Source organism: Vulpes vulpes, chromosome 11 (assembly GCF_048418805.1).
Source record: "Vulpes vulpes isolate BD-2025 chromosome 11, VulVul3, whole genome shotgun sequence".
Taxonomy (NCBI): Eukaryota; Metazoa; Chordata; class Mammalia; order Carnivora; family Canidae; genus Vulpes; species Vulpes vulpes.
This window is the reverse complement of record NC_132790.1, coordinates 67,635,478-67,654,790: the sequence shown is the minus strand read 5'-3', so window position 1 is coordinate 67,654,790 and position 19,313 is coordinate 67,635,478. Positions and strand designations below refer to the sequence as shown.

The following is a 19,313-nucleotide window of genomic DNA, read 5'->3' as shown; positions in this document are numbered from 1 at the left end:
TACAAAGCTGTGGTCATCAAGACAGTGTGGTACTGGCACAAAAACAGACACATAGATCAATGGAACAGAATAGAGAACCCAGAAGTGGACCCTGAAATGTATGGTCAACTAATATTCGATAAAGGAGGAAAGACTATCCACTGGAAGAAAGACAGTCTCTTTAATAAATGGTGCTGGGAAAATTGGACATCCACATGCAGAAGAATGAAACTGGACCACTCTCTTTCACCATACACAAAGATAAACTCAAAATGGATGAGAGATCTAAATGTGAGACAAGAGTCCATCAAAATCATAGAAGAGAACACAGGCAACACCCTTTTTGAACTTGGCCACAGTAACTTCTTGCAAGATACATCCACAAAGGCAAAAGAAACAAAAGCAAAAATGAACTATTGGGACTTCATCAAGATAAGAAGCTTTTGCACAGCAAAGGATACAGTCAACAAAACTAAAAGACAACCTACAGAATGGGAGAAGATATTTGCAAATGACGTATCAGATAAAGGGCTAGTTTCCAAGATCTATAAAGAACTTATTAAACTCAACACCAAAGAAACAAACAACCCAATCATGAAATGGGCAAAAGACATGAAGAGAAATCTCACAGAGGAAGACATGGACATGGCCAACATGCACATGAGAAAATGCTCTGCATCACTTGCCATCAGGGAAATACAAATCAAAACCACAATGAGATACCACCTCACACCAGTGAGAATGGGGAAAATTAACAAGGCAGGAAACAACAAATGTTGGAGAGGATGCGGAGAAAAGGGAACCCTCTTACACTGTTGGTGGGAATGTGAACTGGTGCAGCCACTCTGGAAAACTGTGTGGAGGTTCCTCAAAGAGTTAAAAATAAACCTGCCCTACGACCCAGCAATTGCACTGTTGGGGATTTACCCCAAAGATTCAGATGCAATGAAACGCCGGGACACCTGCACCCCGATGTTTCTAGCAGCAATGTCCACAATAGCCAAACTGTGGAAGGAGCCTCGGTGTCCATCGAAAGATGAATGGATAAAGAAGATGTGGTCTATGTATACAATGGAATATTACTCAGCCATTAGAAACGACAAATACCCACCATTTGCTTCAACGTGGATGGAACTGGAGGGTATTATGCTGAATGAAATAAGTCAATCGGAGAAGGACAAACAGTGTATGTTCTCATTCATTTGGGGAATATAAAAAATAGTGAAAGGGAATATAAAGGAAGGGAAAAGAAATGTTGGGAATTATCAGGAAGGGAGACAGAACATAAAGACTCCTAACTCTGGGAAACGAACTGGGGGTGGTGGAAGGGGAGGAGGGCGGGGGGTGGAGGGGAATGGGTGACGGGCACTGAGGCGGACACTTGACGGGATGAGCACTGGGTGTTTCTCTGTATGTTGGTAAATTGAACACCAATAAAAATTAATTAAAAAAAAATAATCTGCCTCTAAACAAAGTTGAAAAGACGGCTAAGTCTGTGCCCCCTTGAGTTCCCTCACTCAGACTCCCTGAACACTCTCTACCACCCCATTAATTCGTTTTCACTCCCCAAACCGAGGACAGAAGGTAAGTGCTCTGAGAGGTGCCGCCACTGCACAGAGGTAGGCTGACAAGGTAGGTGGGACCATTTTAACAAAAGAGTATCTTTTTTCTATCAGGAGAGAAGAGAAAGAGAGCAAGGAAGGGATGCAAACCAATAGACGTCAGTTACAAAAGAGAAAGTGATCAGCTTTAAGGACGTGCACTGGTGGAAAATCACAGCATCAGGGGAAGAGTCAGAGGCACCTTCGTGCATCAGTTTGCTGTAGGCACTTTTCATCTCTTAAAGCTGGGATTTCTGTTAAAATAGATTTGTGTACAAACTGGATTATTCTGCATATATTTTAATAAGAGCATAAAAACTTGGCAACATGTAATATTTTTCATGGGAGATTTGAGTCTCTGCCTCCCTAAAATATATGTATTGGTATTCATGATATAATATATAAATATAATAAAATAAATATCGGCAGTATCCTCCACTTCTGTTTTGAGCTACTCGAGCTTTGTTTCTTGGCCTGATTTGCCAACACAATCCTTGAAAGAAATTGTGCTCTTTCATCTCTGATGAGGTAGGGTTTATGTTTTGTTTACCTGCTGCTGTATCTCTTTTTCCACCTCGTTTGTGTATTTGCAGACATCACTGATGTAAGGCAACAGAGCAAACACACTGTTTGCATTTCTTATCAAAGAGCCTATCATACTGCCTGAATAAGAAGTACATTTATGCTTAAGATTGGATCCATTAGGGCAGCCCCAGTGGCGCAGTGGTTTAGTGCCGCCTGCAGCCCGGGGTGTGATCCTGGAGACCCGGGATCGAGTCCCATGTTGGGCTCCCTGCATGGAGCCTGCTTCTCCCTCTGCCTGTGTCTCTGCCTCTCTCTCTCTCTCTCTCTGAATAAATAAATAAAATCTTTAAAAAAAAAAAAAAAAGATTGGATCCATTAAAGGAGAAAGAAACTTTAAAGAAGTTCATTGGCCACCTAACTGTTTCAAAGTTTAAGTGTATGATAAAACTTAAAAAATATATAGATAAAACTGGAGCAGGGCCAAACTGCTTGGAGAAAGGGGAGATTAATTCTGGGGAGAAGGAGGGCTTGTAAACACTTCCCAATGTATAGAAAAGGCTATCAGCCAAGACAAAGGGATTTCCTGTCATCAAGTTGTGCTAATTAGAGACAACCAATTTTCCTTCTGTCTGGTTGATTTACCTTCTTTGTGATTTAGTTTTTGTGTGTATGAATAGAAATATTTACTAACACCCAAGGTCTAGGAGATTCTAGAATGTCAAAGATGGAAAGCAGCTTAGAAATACAATTGGCTCTTGAACAACACAGATTTGAATTGCATGGGTCCACTTACAAGTGGATTTCTTACAGTACAGTACTGAAAATGTATTTTCTCTTCCTTAACATTTTCTTATTTCTAGCTCACTTTATTGTAAGAATACAGTATATAACACATAACATACAAAATGTGTGTCAATCCCCTATTATGTCATTGGCAAACCTTCTGATCAATAGTAAGCAGTTAGTTGTTAAGGTTTTTGGGGGAGTCAAAAGTTATACATGGATTTTCAGGGCACCTGGGTAGCTCAGTCAGTTAAGTGTCTGACTCTTGGTTGCAGCTCAGCTCATGATCTCATGGGTCATGAGATCAAGCCCCATGGCTGGCTCCATGCTCAGTCAGGGAATGGGGATCGGGTCTGGCTGAGATTCTCTCTCCCTCTGCTTCTCCCTTAACTTGTGTGTGCTCATGCTCCCTATCTCTAAGATGAATAAATCAATCTATCTATCTTTCTTTCTTTCTTTCTTTCTTTCTTTCTTTCTTTCTTTCTTTCTTCTTTCTTCCTCCTTCCTTCCTTCCTTCCTTCCTTCCTTCCTTCCTTCCTTCCTTCCTTTCTTTTTTAAAAAGATTTTATTTATCTATCCATGAGAGACACAGAGAGAGTCAGGAACATAGGCAGAGGGAGAAGCAGGCTCCATGCAGGAAGCTCGATGTGAGACTCAATCCTGGGACCCTGGGATCACACCCTGAGCCGAAGGCAGACACTCAACCCCTGACCCACCCAGAATCCCAATAAATCTTTTTTAAAAAGTTATACATGGATTTTCAACTGTGTGGGAGCAGGGGATCAGTGCCCCTAATCCCCATGCTGTTCAACAGTCAACCATGGTTCATTCTACCCTCATAGGAGATTAAAAGTCACAGCTTCAGATAGTTAAATGACTTGTTCAGAGTGGCATAGCCCAATTTACAGGCTTGTTGGAGAAGGTTCTAACAAAATATTGGAATAGAATTCTCTTGAAAAAGGCTAAAATATATATATTAATTAAAGATATTTAATAACATTTATTCCTAGGAAAACATGTGCAATTATACTGAAAGAACTATTAGTTTTTTGACATGATGGCTACAGAAATAAAGGTGAGAAAGGCAAAAGCAAAGACATCCTCAATTTTGTATCATAAGTGGCGCTATGATCTGAATGGTTGCATCACTTTAAATTTCCCTCCTGAAACCTAACCCCCCCAGGTGATGGTATTGGGAGGTAGGGTCATTGCGAGGTAATTAAGCCATAAGGGCAGGGCCCCTATGGAAGTGCTATTCCAAAAAAAAAGTGTCCTTACATAGAGCTCCCAGTTTCCTTGCTTCCTTGCCATGTGAGGACAGGAAAAAGTCACAAGTCTATAAATGGGAAGAAGGCTTGTACCAAACTTGACCATGCTGGCCCATTGATACTGGACCTCCAGCTTTCAGAACTGTGAGCAATCTGCCATTACAAGCTCCCCAGTTGATGGTATCTCTTTTTTTATAGCAGCTTGAAAGGACTAAAACAAACTGTTAATGATAAGATCCTTGAATAGAGGATGGAGTGTAAAGTACAAAACAAAAAATTTAACTCTTATGATGTGTTTTTGATAGCCAAAAAAGAGTTCCTAAAGGTCGAATACTGTACCTTTTTAATTTCAGATTTCAAATTGCAAGGGTTACTCTGCTGGCTGAAGAGGGATTTCTTGAATCTCTCTATAACCCTTCTTTTCAAATTGTGGTGCAAAGCTGGAGGGAGCTGCATAAAATGAGAAAACAGTTATTATAAGCAAATTGTTAACACTGCACAGATGACTCCCTGGAAGCATTCACTGAGGGTCAGTGTAACAATATTGATTCAACAGGACTAAATAAGATAACAATTTTACTCTGAATAGCATAACAAGGTGTGATAATCTTTCATTCCACAATCCAGAAGAAATATATTACTCTTCTCTCTTTCAAAAGCCTGCTTCCATTTCTCCTATTGTTCTTTCATTCTATTGGTATTATTTTTCATATAACAACTAAATTTCACATACACAATGAATTTGGTAAAGAAGACCACTTCACAAGGAAGGATGCATTCTACCAGATGTTTAAGGTGTTTATGTAATGCCCAGAACTTTGCTAAACATCCTAACCAAGGCCCTTGTCCTAAAGGATCTGATACTTTGGAAAAGGAAGTATATATCTGCATTGCTACATAGTCAGATGTCTTGTCTGTGAATGCTCCTGAATGTTCACATGGAGAGAAGTCAGATTGTAAGGATCAATCTTGTCAAGAAGAAAAGAATGAATGTACATTGGGGCTAAGCCAGGATGAATTGGATTTAATAACTTAGTAGGAAGTCACATTAAAGTCTTAGAAAACATGGTGATTGGATGAAACTGTGGATTTCAAAAAATTGATTTTGGAGTGCTTTGCAGGTTGAATTTGTACAAAGAAACCAAAGATCCCAAAGAGCACAGAGGGATGAAGTAAAGTTTGAGAGAAGAATAAGAGAGTAAAGAAATAGGGTCAGCATGATAAGAGGTCTCAGAGTGTAAATAATGTCTGGTTTGTTTAAAATATGGAGAGGATTTGGAAGGAGATGAAAAAGAATCAGTAAAACAAAGATGGCTAAGTGGGAAGGAAAACACGGTAGTAGGTGCTCTCTCAAGATTAAAAACAAAGCAAAACAAATCAAACAAACAAAAATACAAGATTATAATTCAAAGTTCACATCAAAAGAAAAAAAATGTGGTAGTGACAGTTATTTACCCACCCCCACTCCATTTTTCTATACTCCCTTATAGTTTAGGTTTGATGCCATATAACTACTTTTGTCCAATGAAAATGATATGTATCACTCTGAGGATGAGGAAATGCAAAGCCACCATGCTTCCATTGTCCTTGTCCATCCTGGGCAAGGAGCTTAGATTCCACCCTTTCCAGGTGGCACAGCCACAAGATGGACAAGTACCACCTGACCTTTCTGACTTTAGCTAAATGAGAAATAAACCTCTATTGTATCAAGCAAATACAGCACTGAATCTCAACCGAGCTCTTTTTATGTCAATACTATAGCATTCTTGTACCTTGCTCCAGATGTAATCATTCTCCCTCTCTCCAGCAAATAGTCATAATTATTGATGTCCTTCTACATGGAATGAAAAAGGAAATAAATAAATGTGGAGAGAGGCTGGGGGAGAGAAACAGAGAGAGTTCTTGGCATTAATGAGCAAATATTTGGAAGACAGATAATAAGGAAAATGAGTATAAGTGATATATGTGTGCATGAGAGATTAGCAAAAGTAGAATGGATTTAACTTAAAAATAGGATCTGATAGTGAAGGGAAGGGTTATTTTCATACTTTCCAACAAGAGAATTGGTTAGAGAGGAGAAGGGATGGGAGAAATGCCAAGAGATACCTTTTGGGATTTGGTAATTCTCTACTGTAATGCACTAGAAACTGCCACTTCCCTAAATCAAACACCAGAGGGCAGTGTCGGACCAGGACCATCTAGTCGCCTTGCATGATTCTAATTGCCAGGGAAGGTGGCAGCAAGCCTTCTCTGATACACCTAATAGTCTGCACAGCAAACTTTGAAGGTGTGAAGTACATTGGGTCCACAGGTTCCTTTAAAAGAGACCCCAACACTGGCAGCTCCCAGTAGATTACTAATTCAAATATTCTTAAAATCCTTGCTATTCATTTAACTTGATAAGCCTCTCGTTAACATAGAATTGCTTTCATTGCTTCTGATTGCTTGAATTAATTCTCACAATTAATGAATTGTGAATAAGTTCACAGTCTTTCTTGAATAAGTTAACAGTCAACTTAAGATTCATATACAGGGCAGTATTAGAAAGCTACTTTAGCTTATTGGAATTGTTTGTCCCTATAGACAGCAGCCTATGTTTAAAATTTTCATGGAAGAATTTAAAATTTTGCACAGAATGATGACTCATGCATAGTTCAATTGCAGAAGATGCAAGTATGCTACTCTATTATATATAAGGACTATAATACTAAGAACAGAATATTAATACCTACAATTTGTATGTGCCGGTTACTATGATTACTCCTTTGTGTGTATTACGTCACTTTTCTCTGCACAATTAACTTATAAAGCAGGTACGATCTTAAAGCTAAGGAAATCAGAGTTTAAAGACTTACGTAACATGAAAAGATATTTTCTGAGGTAGTACGTCTTTTAACACAACCATTACACTGGAGCAAACACACCACCACTAGTATTACTACAGTAATGCTTTATAAACAATTCACATACTTTATTTCCTTTAGCAAAAATAGTCCCGTAAGCTACCCAAATTTTACTGATAAAGAAACTGATTCTAGAAAAGAATCTCTCAACAAAAGCTTATTTCTTGTTTGTTTTTACTATACCAAAGTCACAACAGAAACAAATGAAATCTGATCTCTATATTCTACACTAGAGTCTCTTGAACTTCTATCATATATGGATACTTTCTAAAGATACATTCTCTAGTATCTCTAAGAATATGTCAGCAGGCCATCAGTAGTAGAAAGAACCCAATTTGAAGTGACTTAAATAATATCTTACTATAGGAACAAATTATTTCGATACATTATTGCTTAAGATATTTCCCTAAATGCTAAAAAAAAATACTCAAAGGTTATTATCAAAATAAATACACAAAATGTAAGCTTTCTCTTAGAATTTGCAAACCCTGAAAACATGAGTGCACTTAGATACAGGGCTTTACCTTAAACTCTATTTAATTTGCCCCTCTTCCCATTAGGAACCAGGAGATCCAGATAAGAGAAAGTAATGATGATTCTAATTTCATCCTTCACTACTGCTGAAAAAACCAGTATGTTTTACTGATGACCATAGGTAGTATAACTTCATCTGAGGGATAGCACATTGCTGTTCCCAGACACATTTTTTTTTTGTTTTGTTGGCAACAGCGGAGATTGTTAAAATGGCAGTCCAAAGGAGATCCACCTAAACTCCCTGTCTGTTTTCTAGGAGACAGATGTTTAATTTTTAAAAGTTGCCATATCCTGATTTTCAAAGCCTTTCTTGGGATGCCGGGGTGGCTCAGTGGTTGAGCGTCTGCCTTTGGCTCAGGGCGTGATCCTGGAGTTCCGAGATGGAGTCCCACATCGGGCTCCTTGCATGGAGCCTGCTTCTCCCTCTGCCTGTGTCTTTGCCTCTCTTTCTGTGTCTCTCATGAATAAATAAATACAAATCTTAAAAAAAAAAGAAAGCCTTTCTTTAAAAAAGCAATCAAATCCTATGTACAGAATTAAATCCAAAGCTTAAGTTGGTTGTGTAGGTCTTACCTAAGCAATCACATACAAAGATTTGTACTAAAAGGCAACATATGTACATCAGTCACCTTATGTGCCCAAAGATGGATTTTAGTTTCCAGCAATGGAAATGAACCACTGATTTCATTCTCAGCTGGCTGTCTTAAGATTACAATCTTAGTTTTGATAAAAACAGATGTCAAATCAATGAGGACAGCATAAGGATTTTAACATCCTGCCTTTAAAATAGTTGCTTTTATATGATTTCCAAGATCTGTCTCCATGGAAACTGGATAGAGAGGCCACCACCGGCCAAAAGTAAGCAATTTCTTCTGTAAGGTTATCTGCGGTTGTCAGGAGGGATCTGGCCCTGCGATTCAGGGTAGCTGTCACAGCATAAGTCTGCAAGGGAGTTTGACTTGGAAATAAACATGTAGACAAGAAAAGATGTTTGTTTGTGTGTTGTTTATTCAGATTTACTTTCATCAGTTTTCCTTTGTAATTAGCAGACACAGAGAACTGATCTTGGTCGTCAACCTATAGCAAATATAAGAGTATAATGTTTGGACTTGTTTTATCTCCTTTATTTGAAAGGCATTGACTTGGGTTAGCATTGTAATTTAAAGTTCCCCAGAGGGGAAATATTCCTTACTATTTGCAATGTCATAAACTTTCAAGTATTCTGGAAATACATTTTAAAAACCACAGTGGTTATGTCTGAACTTGTAGCATGGAATACCATCTTGCCAAAAAATATGAAATCATTTTTTATGCTGGCAGTGTGAGAGCATAATAATAAGATTTTATCATCATTTCATTCTTGCTTTAACATACTTTGAAATCCAATAAAGAAATGGAATACATCCATTAAAAAGTTTTTTTATTATATAAAAATTAGCAAGACAGGCATATGGAAACTGTATTTAAATTTCAAAGTCTATTTTCTCTCAATTTAGTAGTTTAAGCATTGAAGTAACCAATACGCTATTTAAGGTTATTTCCATAACACAAAAGTTAAGAATGCCTCCTCATATTTCTACATCAGCATTTAAATGGAAATGCACTTACTCAATAGAGATATGGCAGCTTATGTCTTATTAACCAATTTTCTATATCCCCCTCATATTGCCATGCACCCCGACACCCTCTTTCATTTAATCAGGTAGACAATTCTGTGTGATTGCCTAAGGGGAAGGTTGACAGCAGAAAATGGAGGAAAAAGTAATCCATTTCAGATTCTTGAGTCTCAAAAGGCTAGCCTGCAGGGTGACTGAAGAGAATGCCTGCCTGATTTAGGGAAAAATGTGATAGAAGAGAGCCAGGCTAGGGGAAGCCAAAGGGGAAGCAGTGAGAAAATCAGGGCTGAGTCAATCCCAAAGAAGGGAGCCCTTGCATAGCCCCCAGGCTAAGTGTGCCGGCTGCCCAGTAGCAGCCTCTCAGTTCCAAATCCACCCTTCGGTGCCTTGTATGTGACACTGGAATTTCTCCTTTGCCAGGATGTTCAGCTCTGTCAGTAGAGAGTGCTGGAGGGTTGCTGGAGGAGGGTGGTGCTTGTCTGGTTCCAGTGATGCTCCTGTCTTGCTTCCTTTCTGCAGCACTGAGTGGTCAGCTGCAATGGGGACCCCCAAATTGTGCTCACCCCCAGACAACTTCAGTGGCACCAATCTTGCATGCAGCTTCCCAGAATGTTCCATGGTGCAGCACCAACCAGTGGGCAGTCTCCTCTGGTCCCAGAGAGGGCATTTCTTGGCCTAAGCCTGATGTGCAGATTTCCAGTGAGTTCCACAGCACGATACCTCACCATGGATGACTTGCCCTAATCCCCTGAGGAAGACTTCCCTACAAGTTTCTCTAGCACAGCACCTCAGTGGATTTCTCTGATCCTTCCAATGAGGTATGGACCTCAGCCCAGGATAGGGTTGTCCTCTTCTATTTTGTTCCTTTCTTGGGTGCTGTGCTTCAGGCCTGTAAGTAATGACTTCCATATATGCTCTTCCTATATTCTTTAGATATCTTTCCCTCTCCTTTTTAAATAATACCCTGTTATTATTAATAATTTTTCAACAATTCTTTATATTAAATCTTCCCTGTTGAAATTACTGTGTGGTTTCTGTCTCCTAACTGGACCCTCACTGATACAGTTGGTCCGAGGAAGGTCCCAGAAAAAGGACAGATGGGATTTGGAAATTGGTTGGATTGTGCCCTTGGAACTGAGTCCAGTGCTGAGTTTTGCCATAGGACATAGGATGCAGATAACCCATGGCATGCAGTGGCATCACAACTAATTAGGGTATCATCATGATAAAGAACCAACTGAAGCAAGTGCCCTGGAAGCTCAAGTGGCTGCCAAACGTGGCTGCTAGACAGTATGAAGCTTGGTCCTTTAACTTTCAGTTCAAGTCATAGTCTAAGGCCCAGAGAGATTACATGATAGCCCTAAAAACCTGTTATTTCTTGCTACCACAGCACTGATACAGCTGATAATCAAATGCAAATTTAATTGGGCAGTTTCTAAATTACAATGTCAGCTGAATGTATACTGTGCTAAGTTTCTCATGTGAAATTTAGAGAAAAGAATAGGATCCTAAAACTTGAAATAGGAATATTTTGCTGGATCCAGATAAAACCAACAATCTTGAACTTCAAGTCACTCGGAGGTATCATTGCCAGCAGAAGTAGCTTGTCACTCCGTGTCTGAGAAGTCAAGCTTTCCTTTGCTTGAAAACTCTACACCACCCTTATCTGAGACAGATGAGGAGTGATATCTTAAAAAGGAATGCCTATTCCTCATAAGGCCCACAACAATGAGAGTTAAATCCATTCCTAGGGTCATATCTCAATATGATTCCGGGGAATTGGTATACACTATGACCCAGAAGGAAATAGCTTACCCATCCAAAGAAGTGCAAGACTTTGCTATTATATATTAGCAGCAACCCAGAGAACATGTGTAGTAGATGCTAAGGGTTTTAGGCCAAGAAGGGTAAACTGTAGCCCTAGATTAGGCTGAATTCATTCACACAGGTGCTCTTACTGGAGTTCAGATTTCATGTTAGTCGTGCAGCTGAAGGTAACTGCTTAATTGGTTGGTGTCTTACTACTTGAACTCAATGGTGCCTACATTTAATGAGGACAAAATGCCAGAGCTTCCCTGGTATGTGGAAGAGGGAATTCAAAAGCTTGGGGAGACAGACAGGCATGCTGGGGTGGATTTACCGTGTATGACCTGCACACTCACTCCTCAATTACGTTCAGCAAGCCTACTCCTCTCACTAAGGCACTGAGAAATACATTAGATAGGGGTGCACCAGCATCCTTAAAATAACTTCTGTGGTTGCTTCCCTTTGTAGACCAGGTACAACACTGAAAGTATATGATTCCGATGGGGATGATGTGGTCTCAAACAAAAGCCAAGTGACAACTTTGTCACAATGACAAGTTGGGAGCACTTACATAAAGGGTAAGAGAGATGTACTGTTAATTAGAATGCCTTGGCACAGAGATCTCTGGTGGTGGTTAACTGACTAGAGTGTTCCTTGGAAGGAAACAGATGGTCAGTTTACTAGAGTATTCTTTAATCCAAATAACAGAAAAGAAAGACAAAAAAAAGATAGACAAAAAAAGATAGACAAAAAAAAAAAAAAGACCTGAGTTGCTGTTGCCATAGTGGAGAGTCATAGCCTCTCATACAGTTTCTAGACCTCGGTCAATTCAAAGAACCAAAGCCCTTAATGAGTGGGAAAGCTGGGACCTTTTTAGGAAGGGTCCAGAGAAACACTGCTGTAAGTATACACTATAAATTTTCTTACAAACCTTTCCCAAAGAGACTTGCAGCCATTTGTTAGAGTGACTGTACACTGGGGAGAAAGAAATGCACAGGCTTTCAGAGAAGACTGGACACTGGTTATAAACTGGCATCAATTACTAGAGTCACTGTGGTAAACTAATCAACATGTATTTTTTGTTTGTTTGTTTGCTTTGGAGGGGGAGGTTAAATGTATTTCCCCAGTATGACTTACAGTGGGCCCAGTTGGTCCACTGACCTGGTGGTATTTCTCTCTAGTACTCGAATGTATAATTGGAATTGCCACAATTGGCAACTGATGGGCTCATCAGAATGGCCCTCTGGATCTTAGACTGAGGAATTGTTTATATGACTTGCTCTTTGATATGTCTCAAGTGCATAGAGCAGTAGCACCTAATAGTAGGCACCTAATAATTATATGTCAAATGAATGAATGAATGAACTACATAAGACATGCAATCTTAAGCTCCAGAATACTCTTTAGTTTCTTGTCCAAATGCTTACACTTCATCTACAAAAATTTATTTTCTTATTAACAATAAGACTTTGGTCAACTTTGGTAAATGAACATTCAAGTTGCTCATCATTAGACAGATTTCTGTAAATAATTAATAGCCATTTTCTAACAGTGATTGTTCCCCCAGTGCCTAAGAGTTACTGAGATTTAAGGCACTTTAAATAAGGAGCTTTAATAATCTTGGACCTTGTGTTTTCATTTCTCTGAGGTATTCTAGTTTTAACCTAGAATCCTCAGGATTAGTGAGCAGGCGCTACTTTCCTTTCTTCCCTGTAGTAATGCTATTCAGAACTCAGCCCTGTTTCCACTTTCACTCCTACATTGAAGGGCCATTTATGTTGAAGTTTATTTTTTGTGGGATACTGACAATGAAAGAGTAGGTTAGGAGTCATAGGGGAAACCTGCCATATTTGCTTTTTTTATCCAACAATCTTTCTATCCCTGCTGCTAAGCCAAAATGCTCTCAAATATATGTAGTTGGAGGGGATAAAAATTAGCATTCACTCCAATTGAAAGTTCCACAAAGTAGTTTTTCAACAGTATTAGTATCAAATTTGTACTTAAGATGAAATGTAAATAAAAAACTAGCACACTGACCTGGGTGATATAGATGATTTTGTGCAGCTGAATTAAGATCTGCTGAATAGGATCACTGATCTGTCGTACTTTCCTCTGGGACACAGCAATCCCTGCAGATGCTGCGGATGATAAATTCTGCAGTTAGTCAAGATCCTGGTTTTCTCTTTCGAAAGTAGTATTACTGAAAAAATGGGGTAAAATTCTGAAAAAAAATTAAGCTAAGATCCTTATCCTACCAATGAGATAATATGCAGAGACCCTGTAACACTTCAATATTTTACAATACGGAATGGACAATTTCTTCCCTTTACTCATAAGACTTCTAAGTAAAATAACAATGTCGCCTTTTATAACATTTAAAAGATTCTTGAAAATTTTGCCTGTAATTACATGAGGCTGTCACCAGGAGTCAGTGATGCTTTGGATACTATGGTCTTTGAAAAGCTATGTGCAGTTTAGAAGCTATCAGGCTTCTAAAATTTAAAGTCATTATGTTCTTAATATCATATTTTAAAACTAATTTTATTAAAACTACTAATACAAATGCTAAATAGGCAATCTTCCAGAGCAAAAAACAAAAACAGAAACAAAAGCCAAAAATCAAAAAAAGTATAATTTGTAACAATCAAGGATATGATAGTTATTGTAACCTTTGATTATTACAAATTTTCACCTGGATTTTCCTCCAGGTCTAAATAAGATACATTTATAACTTATCCAGAGTTTGTATCATACAGCCACACCACTTTTCACCATTTGAAGATGGTTTGGTATCAAACTGCACACGAACTGCTTCCCCACCTTCACGTGTCAGAGCCTTAAGTAGTTCATTCTTAAATTTGAGGAATTATAAAACTCTTTAAAGAAATGGCCTTCACCTCTAGATTAGCCACCAGGCCACCTCTGACTCTTCTCACCCTCAGATACACACTGGAGAAAATGGAAGAGAGACTTCAGACATGTGGATTGATAGAATCCTCCCCACCTCCTCCAGTTTCTTAGCTCTTGCCCTTCCTCCGTGTGACCTTTAGCATGCTTTTTGCAAAAAGAAAAGCTCCAAAGTCCCTCTTCTTCCCTCCATACTACCTTGAGCCTATATGAAATTAAATGTGAATATAATCTTTGCTTTCGCAACAGGTAAAATTTTGAAAAAATGATTCTTATATAAATGCTTTCTGAGAAAGATTACATATTTTACCATAAAAATTGTTTTCAAAATATTTAAACAGGAAATTTAATGTGGTCATTAAAAGATTCAACCTGTTTTAAGCATGTGAACATTGATATTTAGGATACAAACACAAAAAAAGAAAACAAATATGATGTTTAAAGAAATATTTGTTTATGGTAATTTTTACTGAGTTAGTTGAGAAATTCACATAAAAATAATCCAATTCTAGTTTATCTGCATTCAATACATTGTTTAAATGTTTGAAATGTAAAGGATCTATCTCCCCTAGGCACTGTATCTAACTTCATTTAAGCATCAATTACTTAACCATTAAGATGATGCTTAATAAATTACCCTTAGGGTAAAAATGTGAAGATAAATCAAAGAATTAAGGTAGCTCTAAAATAGAAAACAGAATGCTGGAGGTATCTGCTCCAGCCTGCAGAGATGACCAAGTTTACACATGTCAAATTTTCTGCAATGGTATTTCCTGTAGAAATGATTCTTAAAATGTAACGATTTGTTTTTCTAGACCCATACCAAAAACTACAGACCATGTAATGTGGCCAAGATGCTGCTGCTACAAAAACATTAAGTTCATATTTTCTGAAACTGGTAGGTTTGATTTTTTTGATCACCTTTATGTTGACTACTTTATGTTTTTGATACGTGGACTTAATATTCATAGATAACAAGTTAAAATCTAACACTGTGGCAGAGAGTTCTTAAATTGTAATGACATTTTGAGTGGTGTATCACACGGGTTTGACTCTACCTTGCCACAAGAATGTGCTCATCTGTGGCCCTAAACACAAAAACAGAGATAGTTAGCTAGAATGCCTGTCTTCTGAACTACTCAATTATGCAAAGTAACTTGACATTGTCTTAAGATCTCTTGACCACTACTCTCTCAGCTCCAGTAAATCTTTAACTTTTAGAAATAGTTTTGATTGTTCACTTTCTAAAAAATAAATTTAAAAATGTTTAATTACATATGCCCATTGTAAAACAAGCAAACAACCCCGGTATTACAGAAGGGGCTTAAAAAAAAAAAAAAAAAAGAAGGGGCTTGAGGCTCCCTGGAACCAACACCCCTCAGAGCCTCCCCAGAAGTAACCTCTGATATCACTTTGGAGTGTTGCCTTCCAGTCACCTTTCTACCCATTTACATACATAACTGTATACTTTCAATACAGTATTTTTCAAATGGTGATTGAATCCTGAAAGCAGTTTTATGGGTCATGACCCATATTTTAAAAAATGGAATGGAATAACATAGAATGATATGGAAGAGGATAGAAAAAATTCAGAGTGACTGCATATAGTAAGGGTCCACTCAGTTGTGATGTAAAATATGTTCCTTGTTGAGGGTCATTTCCAGAAGAGTTTGAAAGCTACTATTGTAGAAAATCTATAGTCTTACTTCATGCTTGCTTTCTTTCTCTTTTTTCAAATAAGTGGTGACACATCATAAGGTTGGTGCTACAATTTTTTGTTTTCTTTTTGACCAAGTCTGTCATGGAGATTCTTTTTTATCAACACACACTGTTCTAACCAATTTTTATAACCACTATTAAAGAGTACTACATGTTCGGCATGCATCATAGTTACTTAGCCACTTCTGTTTCAAAGGGAATTGAATTTGCTTTCAATGTCTCATGATTATAAATGATGCTGCAGTTAGCATACATGCATATGTCTCATTATGCATAAGTATAAAAGATCTCTTAGGGTACATAAGAAGAAATCAAATAGCTAGGCCCTCAGATATATATATTTCTTTTTTTCAACAAATATATATATATTTATTTAATTAATTAATTTTATTTTTTTAAGATTTATGTATTTATTTATGATAGACAGAGAGAGAGAGAGAGAGAGAGGCAGAGACACAGGAGGAGGGAGAAGCAGGCTCCATGCCGGGAGCCCGAAGCGGGACTCGATCCCGGGACTCCAGGATTGCACCCCAGGCCAAAGGCAGGCGCCAAACGGCTGAGCCACCCAGGGATCTCTCAACAAATATATATTTAAGTAGCTGAATCAGTTTGCACTCTGACGAAAAGAGAATCCATTTTTCTACACCTTAATCAACACTATCTATTATCAAACTTTTCAATTTTGCCAATCTTTGTTTTATGTTGTGTTTATCTAAATGCTGGTGAGGCTATTGTACTTCTTGGGTGAATTTCCTGTTTGTATCCCATGCTTCTTTTTCTTATTGATTTGTAAATGTTCTTTATTTGGTATGAATACTAATGATTTCATTATATTTTATATGTTAAGAGTACTTTTATCTAATCTGTTACTTCTTTTCAATTTAAAGGATATTTTCTATCCCTATCATCTAGACTAAAGGTAATTTTTAGTCTTAGGTACCACCAGAACAGGCTCTCAGATATTTGCTGCTACCGTAAAATGGAAAGACACGTAAAATCCCAAGACTAGTTCAGCACTAATCCTGGGGTTTTCTGGCAGGATTACCGAGATGTGAGTAATCTCATGAGTTAGGACTGGGGGAAAAAAGGAAATCTGAGACTGGGAAGGATAGTTTTGTATACTGGCTGTACCACTTACAAACCCCCTTGATTTCCTGAACTACTTCAGCTAATCCTGGGTATGAGAACCATTATTCCCCCTTTTCTACCTGATCAAATGCTCACAAGTTTTTATATATCCTCATATCAGATTTATGTTTATTTAGGCCTTAATAATTTTAAGAAAACAAAAGTGATAAAAATTCAAATAGATGTTGTTTCTAAATTTTTTATTGTTTATTTAAATTTTTAAAGATTTTATGTATTTATTCATGAGAGTCACAGAGGGAGAGGCAGAGACACAGGCAAAGGGAGAAGCAGACTCCCTGTGGGGAACCTGATGCAGGACTCCATCCTGCGACCCCAAGATCACACACTCTGAGACAAAGGCAGATGCTCAACCACTGAGCCACCAGGTGCTCCTGTTTATTTAAATATTGATTAACTTTCAAGTTGTGGCAAATGTTAGCCATACCATTCTGAGTTTTAAAGCATTCTCTCTCAATAAATCTTTCAGATTAGCATATGCTTCCTATCTTTTCACCAAAAACTGCAACACACATTTATGTTGATAATTTTGTCCTATTTTTATTAAAATAATTTTCTCTTTAAAAAAAAGACAGAAGCTGATTATATTTCAATGTCAGTCATATATAGTATGCCTATGATTTGTATCTAAGTAGTTCCTCCTGAAAAAGACAGACAATATTTGGTCCCATTAAAATTTAAATCCAGGTTTAAAATTGATTCAATTTTAATTTCATTTTATAGTTTTATTATAATAGTGAACTTAATTCGTGGATTTAATTTTAAAACTTAGAAGGAAGTCACAAAATTCCTCATAAAAATAATTTATTTAAAGGTATCAGAAATTTTAAAAAGTAATATTTGCTATCTTACTCTGGTTAGCATGACCCTAAAGAGCAATCCCCACCCTCCACCCCTGGGATGGTACGTTGGAGGACCTGGAGGAAGATCAGTGCTTTTTTAGCATGAATGTGGGGCAGACACTGGGAACAGTTTTACATATTTAGTTTCATCTAGTCCTCAACAACTTGTGAAGGGCAATTGTTCTTACCTCATCTTACAGATAAAGAGGTGAAAAGATAGGAATTAAATGGGGCATTTGGGTGGCACAGTCAGTTGGGCTTCTGACTCTTGATTTTGGCTCGTGAGATTGAGTCCTGTATTAGGCTCCATGCTCAGTGCAGAGGCTGCTTGAGATTCTCTTTCTTCCTCTCCCCTCTGCCCCTTCCCTCATGATCTCTCTCCAAAATAAATAAATCTTTTTTTCTAAAAAAAGAGGGTAAGATTAAGGAAACTGTCCAACAAGATCACAGAGCAGGTGACAGTTGGACCATGAAACAAGGCAGGTCCGAAAACACCACACTGACTCAGTCTAGACAGGAGTTGAGGGCTCCCACTTCTCTTCCTGACTCATCGCTAGGACAATTCCTTTGGTTACCTCAAACATAAAATAATATTTATACTCCTTCCCAGGCCTCAAATACTATCTCTCTTCTTAAAAGGGTAACTATTTTTGACATGATGTTCTACCCAGGCCTTTGAATGTTTAATGGATTAAATATTTTTGGAAAGCATCTATATCTAATAAACTGGAAGCATAGGTCTTTGTACAGTATACTCTCTGCTTTTTTATTTCATGGCACATCATAATGGCCAAGTTAGAGGCCCTTTCCTGGTGGTTTGAGACTTGATTTATGCTATACATCCAGTCTACTGAAACTACAATTCACAACACAAGTTCTGAAACTGGTAATTACTACAATTTTAACAAAAGATGGATTACCCTGTATTCTTCAAGTTGACCAAGATATAGTATAACCTCCTATTTTTCTGAATTCGCTTTGCTAAGAGTCAGGACTTTTTGAACAACTGCAGAAGAGAATGTTTTGGGCAGGAACTCCCTGAAGAAGCAAAGAATACTTTTACACTATGAATGGGGCCAAAACATATATCGGCTTGTCTGTATTTGACCAAATGCCCCATTGAAAGACAATACAACCTTTCAAATTTTAGTATAGTGAAGCTTTACTCTTACCTCTTTCCTTCACTTTTCTAAAATGAAATAAAATAACTGAATTGTAGTTCAGATCTACAAACGTTCAACAATCCACCTCTAAGGCCAGTAGCATAGGAGGCACCAGAAGAAGTTCAACAAAGGATATTGCACTCACAAGGGTTCCTGAAAAGTTCACCCAGAAAACCACAGGGGATAGAGATTCGATGCAAAAGCTAGATTTGAGAAGACCATGGAGAATAAGACATGGATTTGATGTGACGGAAGGTATATTTGAGTTCTGGAACTCAAGGAATTCAGGAACTCCTTCTGAGTTCCCAGAGGTGGGAACTGTTTCAGGCCCCTGAGATGGTGAGCTGACAAAATGAGAGAGTTTGCCCTACAGAAGTCTTGCTTTCATTCATGGTCACAGATGGAACCATGGACTGGGAACTGGAAGTCAGGTTGTGCTGTTCCACTACATTTTTTGGATGCCAATGTGGAAGGATAACCATACTCAATAATCAGATTGGATACCAGCACAGGCAGTCTTA

General features: G+C 38.0%; 1 protein-coding gene across 18 annotated transcripts in view; it reads right to left on the bottom strand.

Moving 5' to 3' along the window:
* The window catches only part of NEK10 (NIMA related kinase 10), a 227,458-nt gene that overhangs the window by 24,406 nt on the left and 183,739 nt on the right, over positions 1 to 19,313 (bottom strand). For 9 of the 18 annotated variants that reach the window (XM_026006386.2, XM_072726666.1, XM_072726673.1 and 6 more), the window contains 3 exons: positions 14,981 to 15,010; positions 13,053 to 13,153; positions 4,496 to 4,606 (listed from right to left, as the gene is read on the bottom strand). In XM_026006386.2, coding sequence (XP_025862171.1) covers positions 4,496 to 4,606; positions 13,053 to 13,153; positions 14,981 to 15,010 — 242 coding nt within the window. The remainder of the gene's footprint in view (positions 1 to 4,495; positions 4,607 to 13,052; positions 13,154 to 14,980; positions 15,011 to 19,313) is intronic. The other 9 variants (XM_026006380.2, XM_026006383.2, XM_072726678.1 and 6 more) reach the window with 3 other exon arrangements.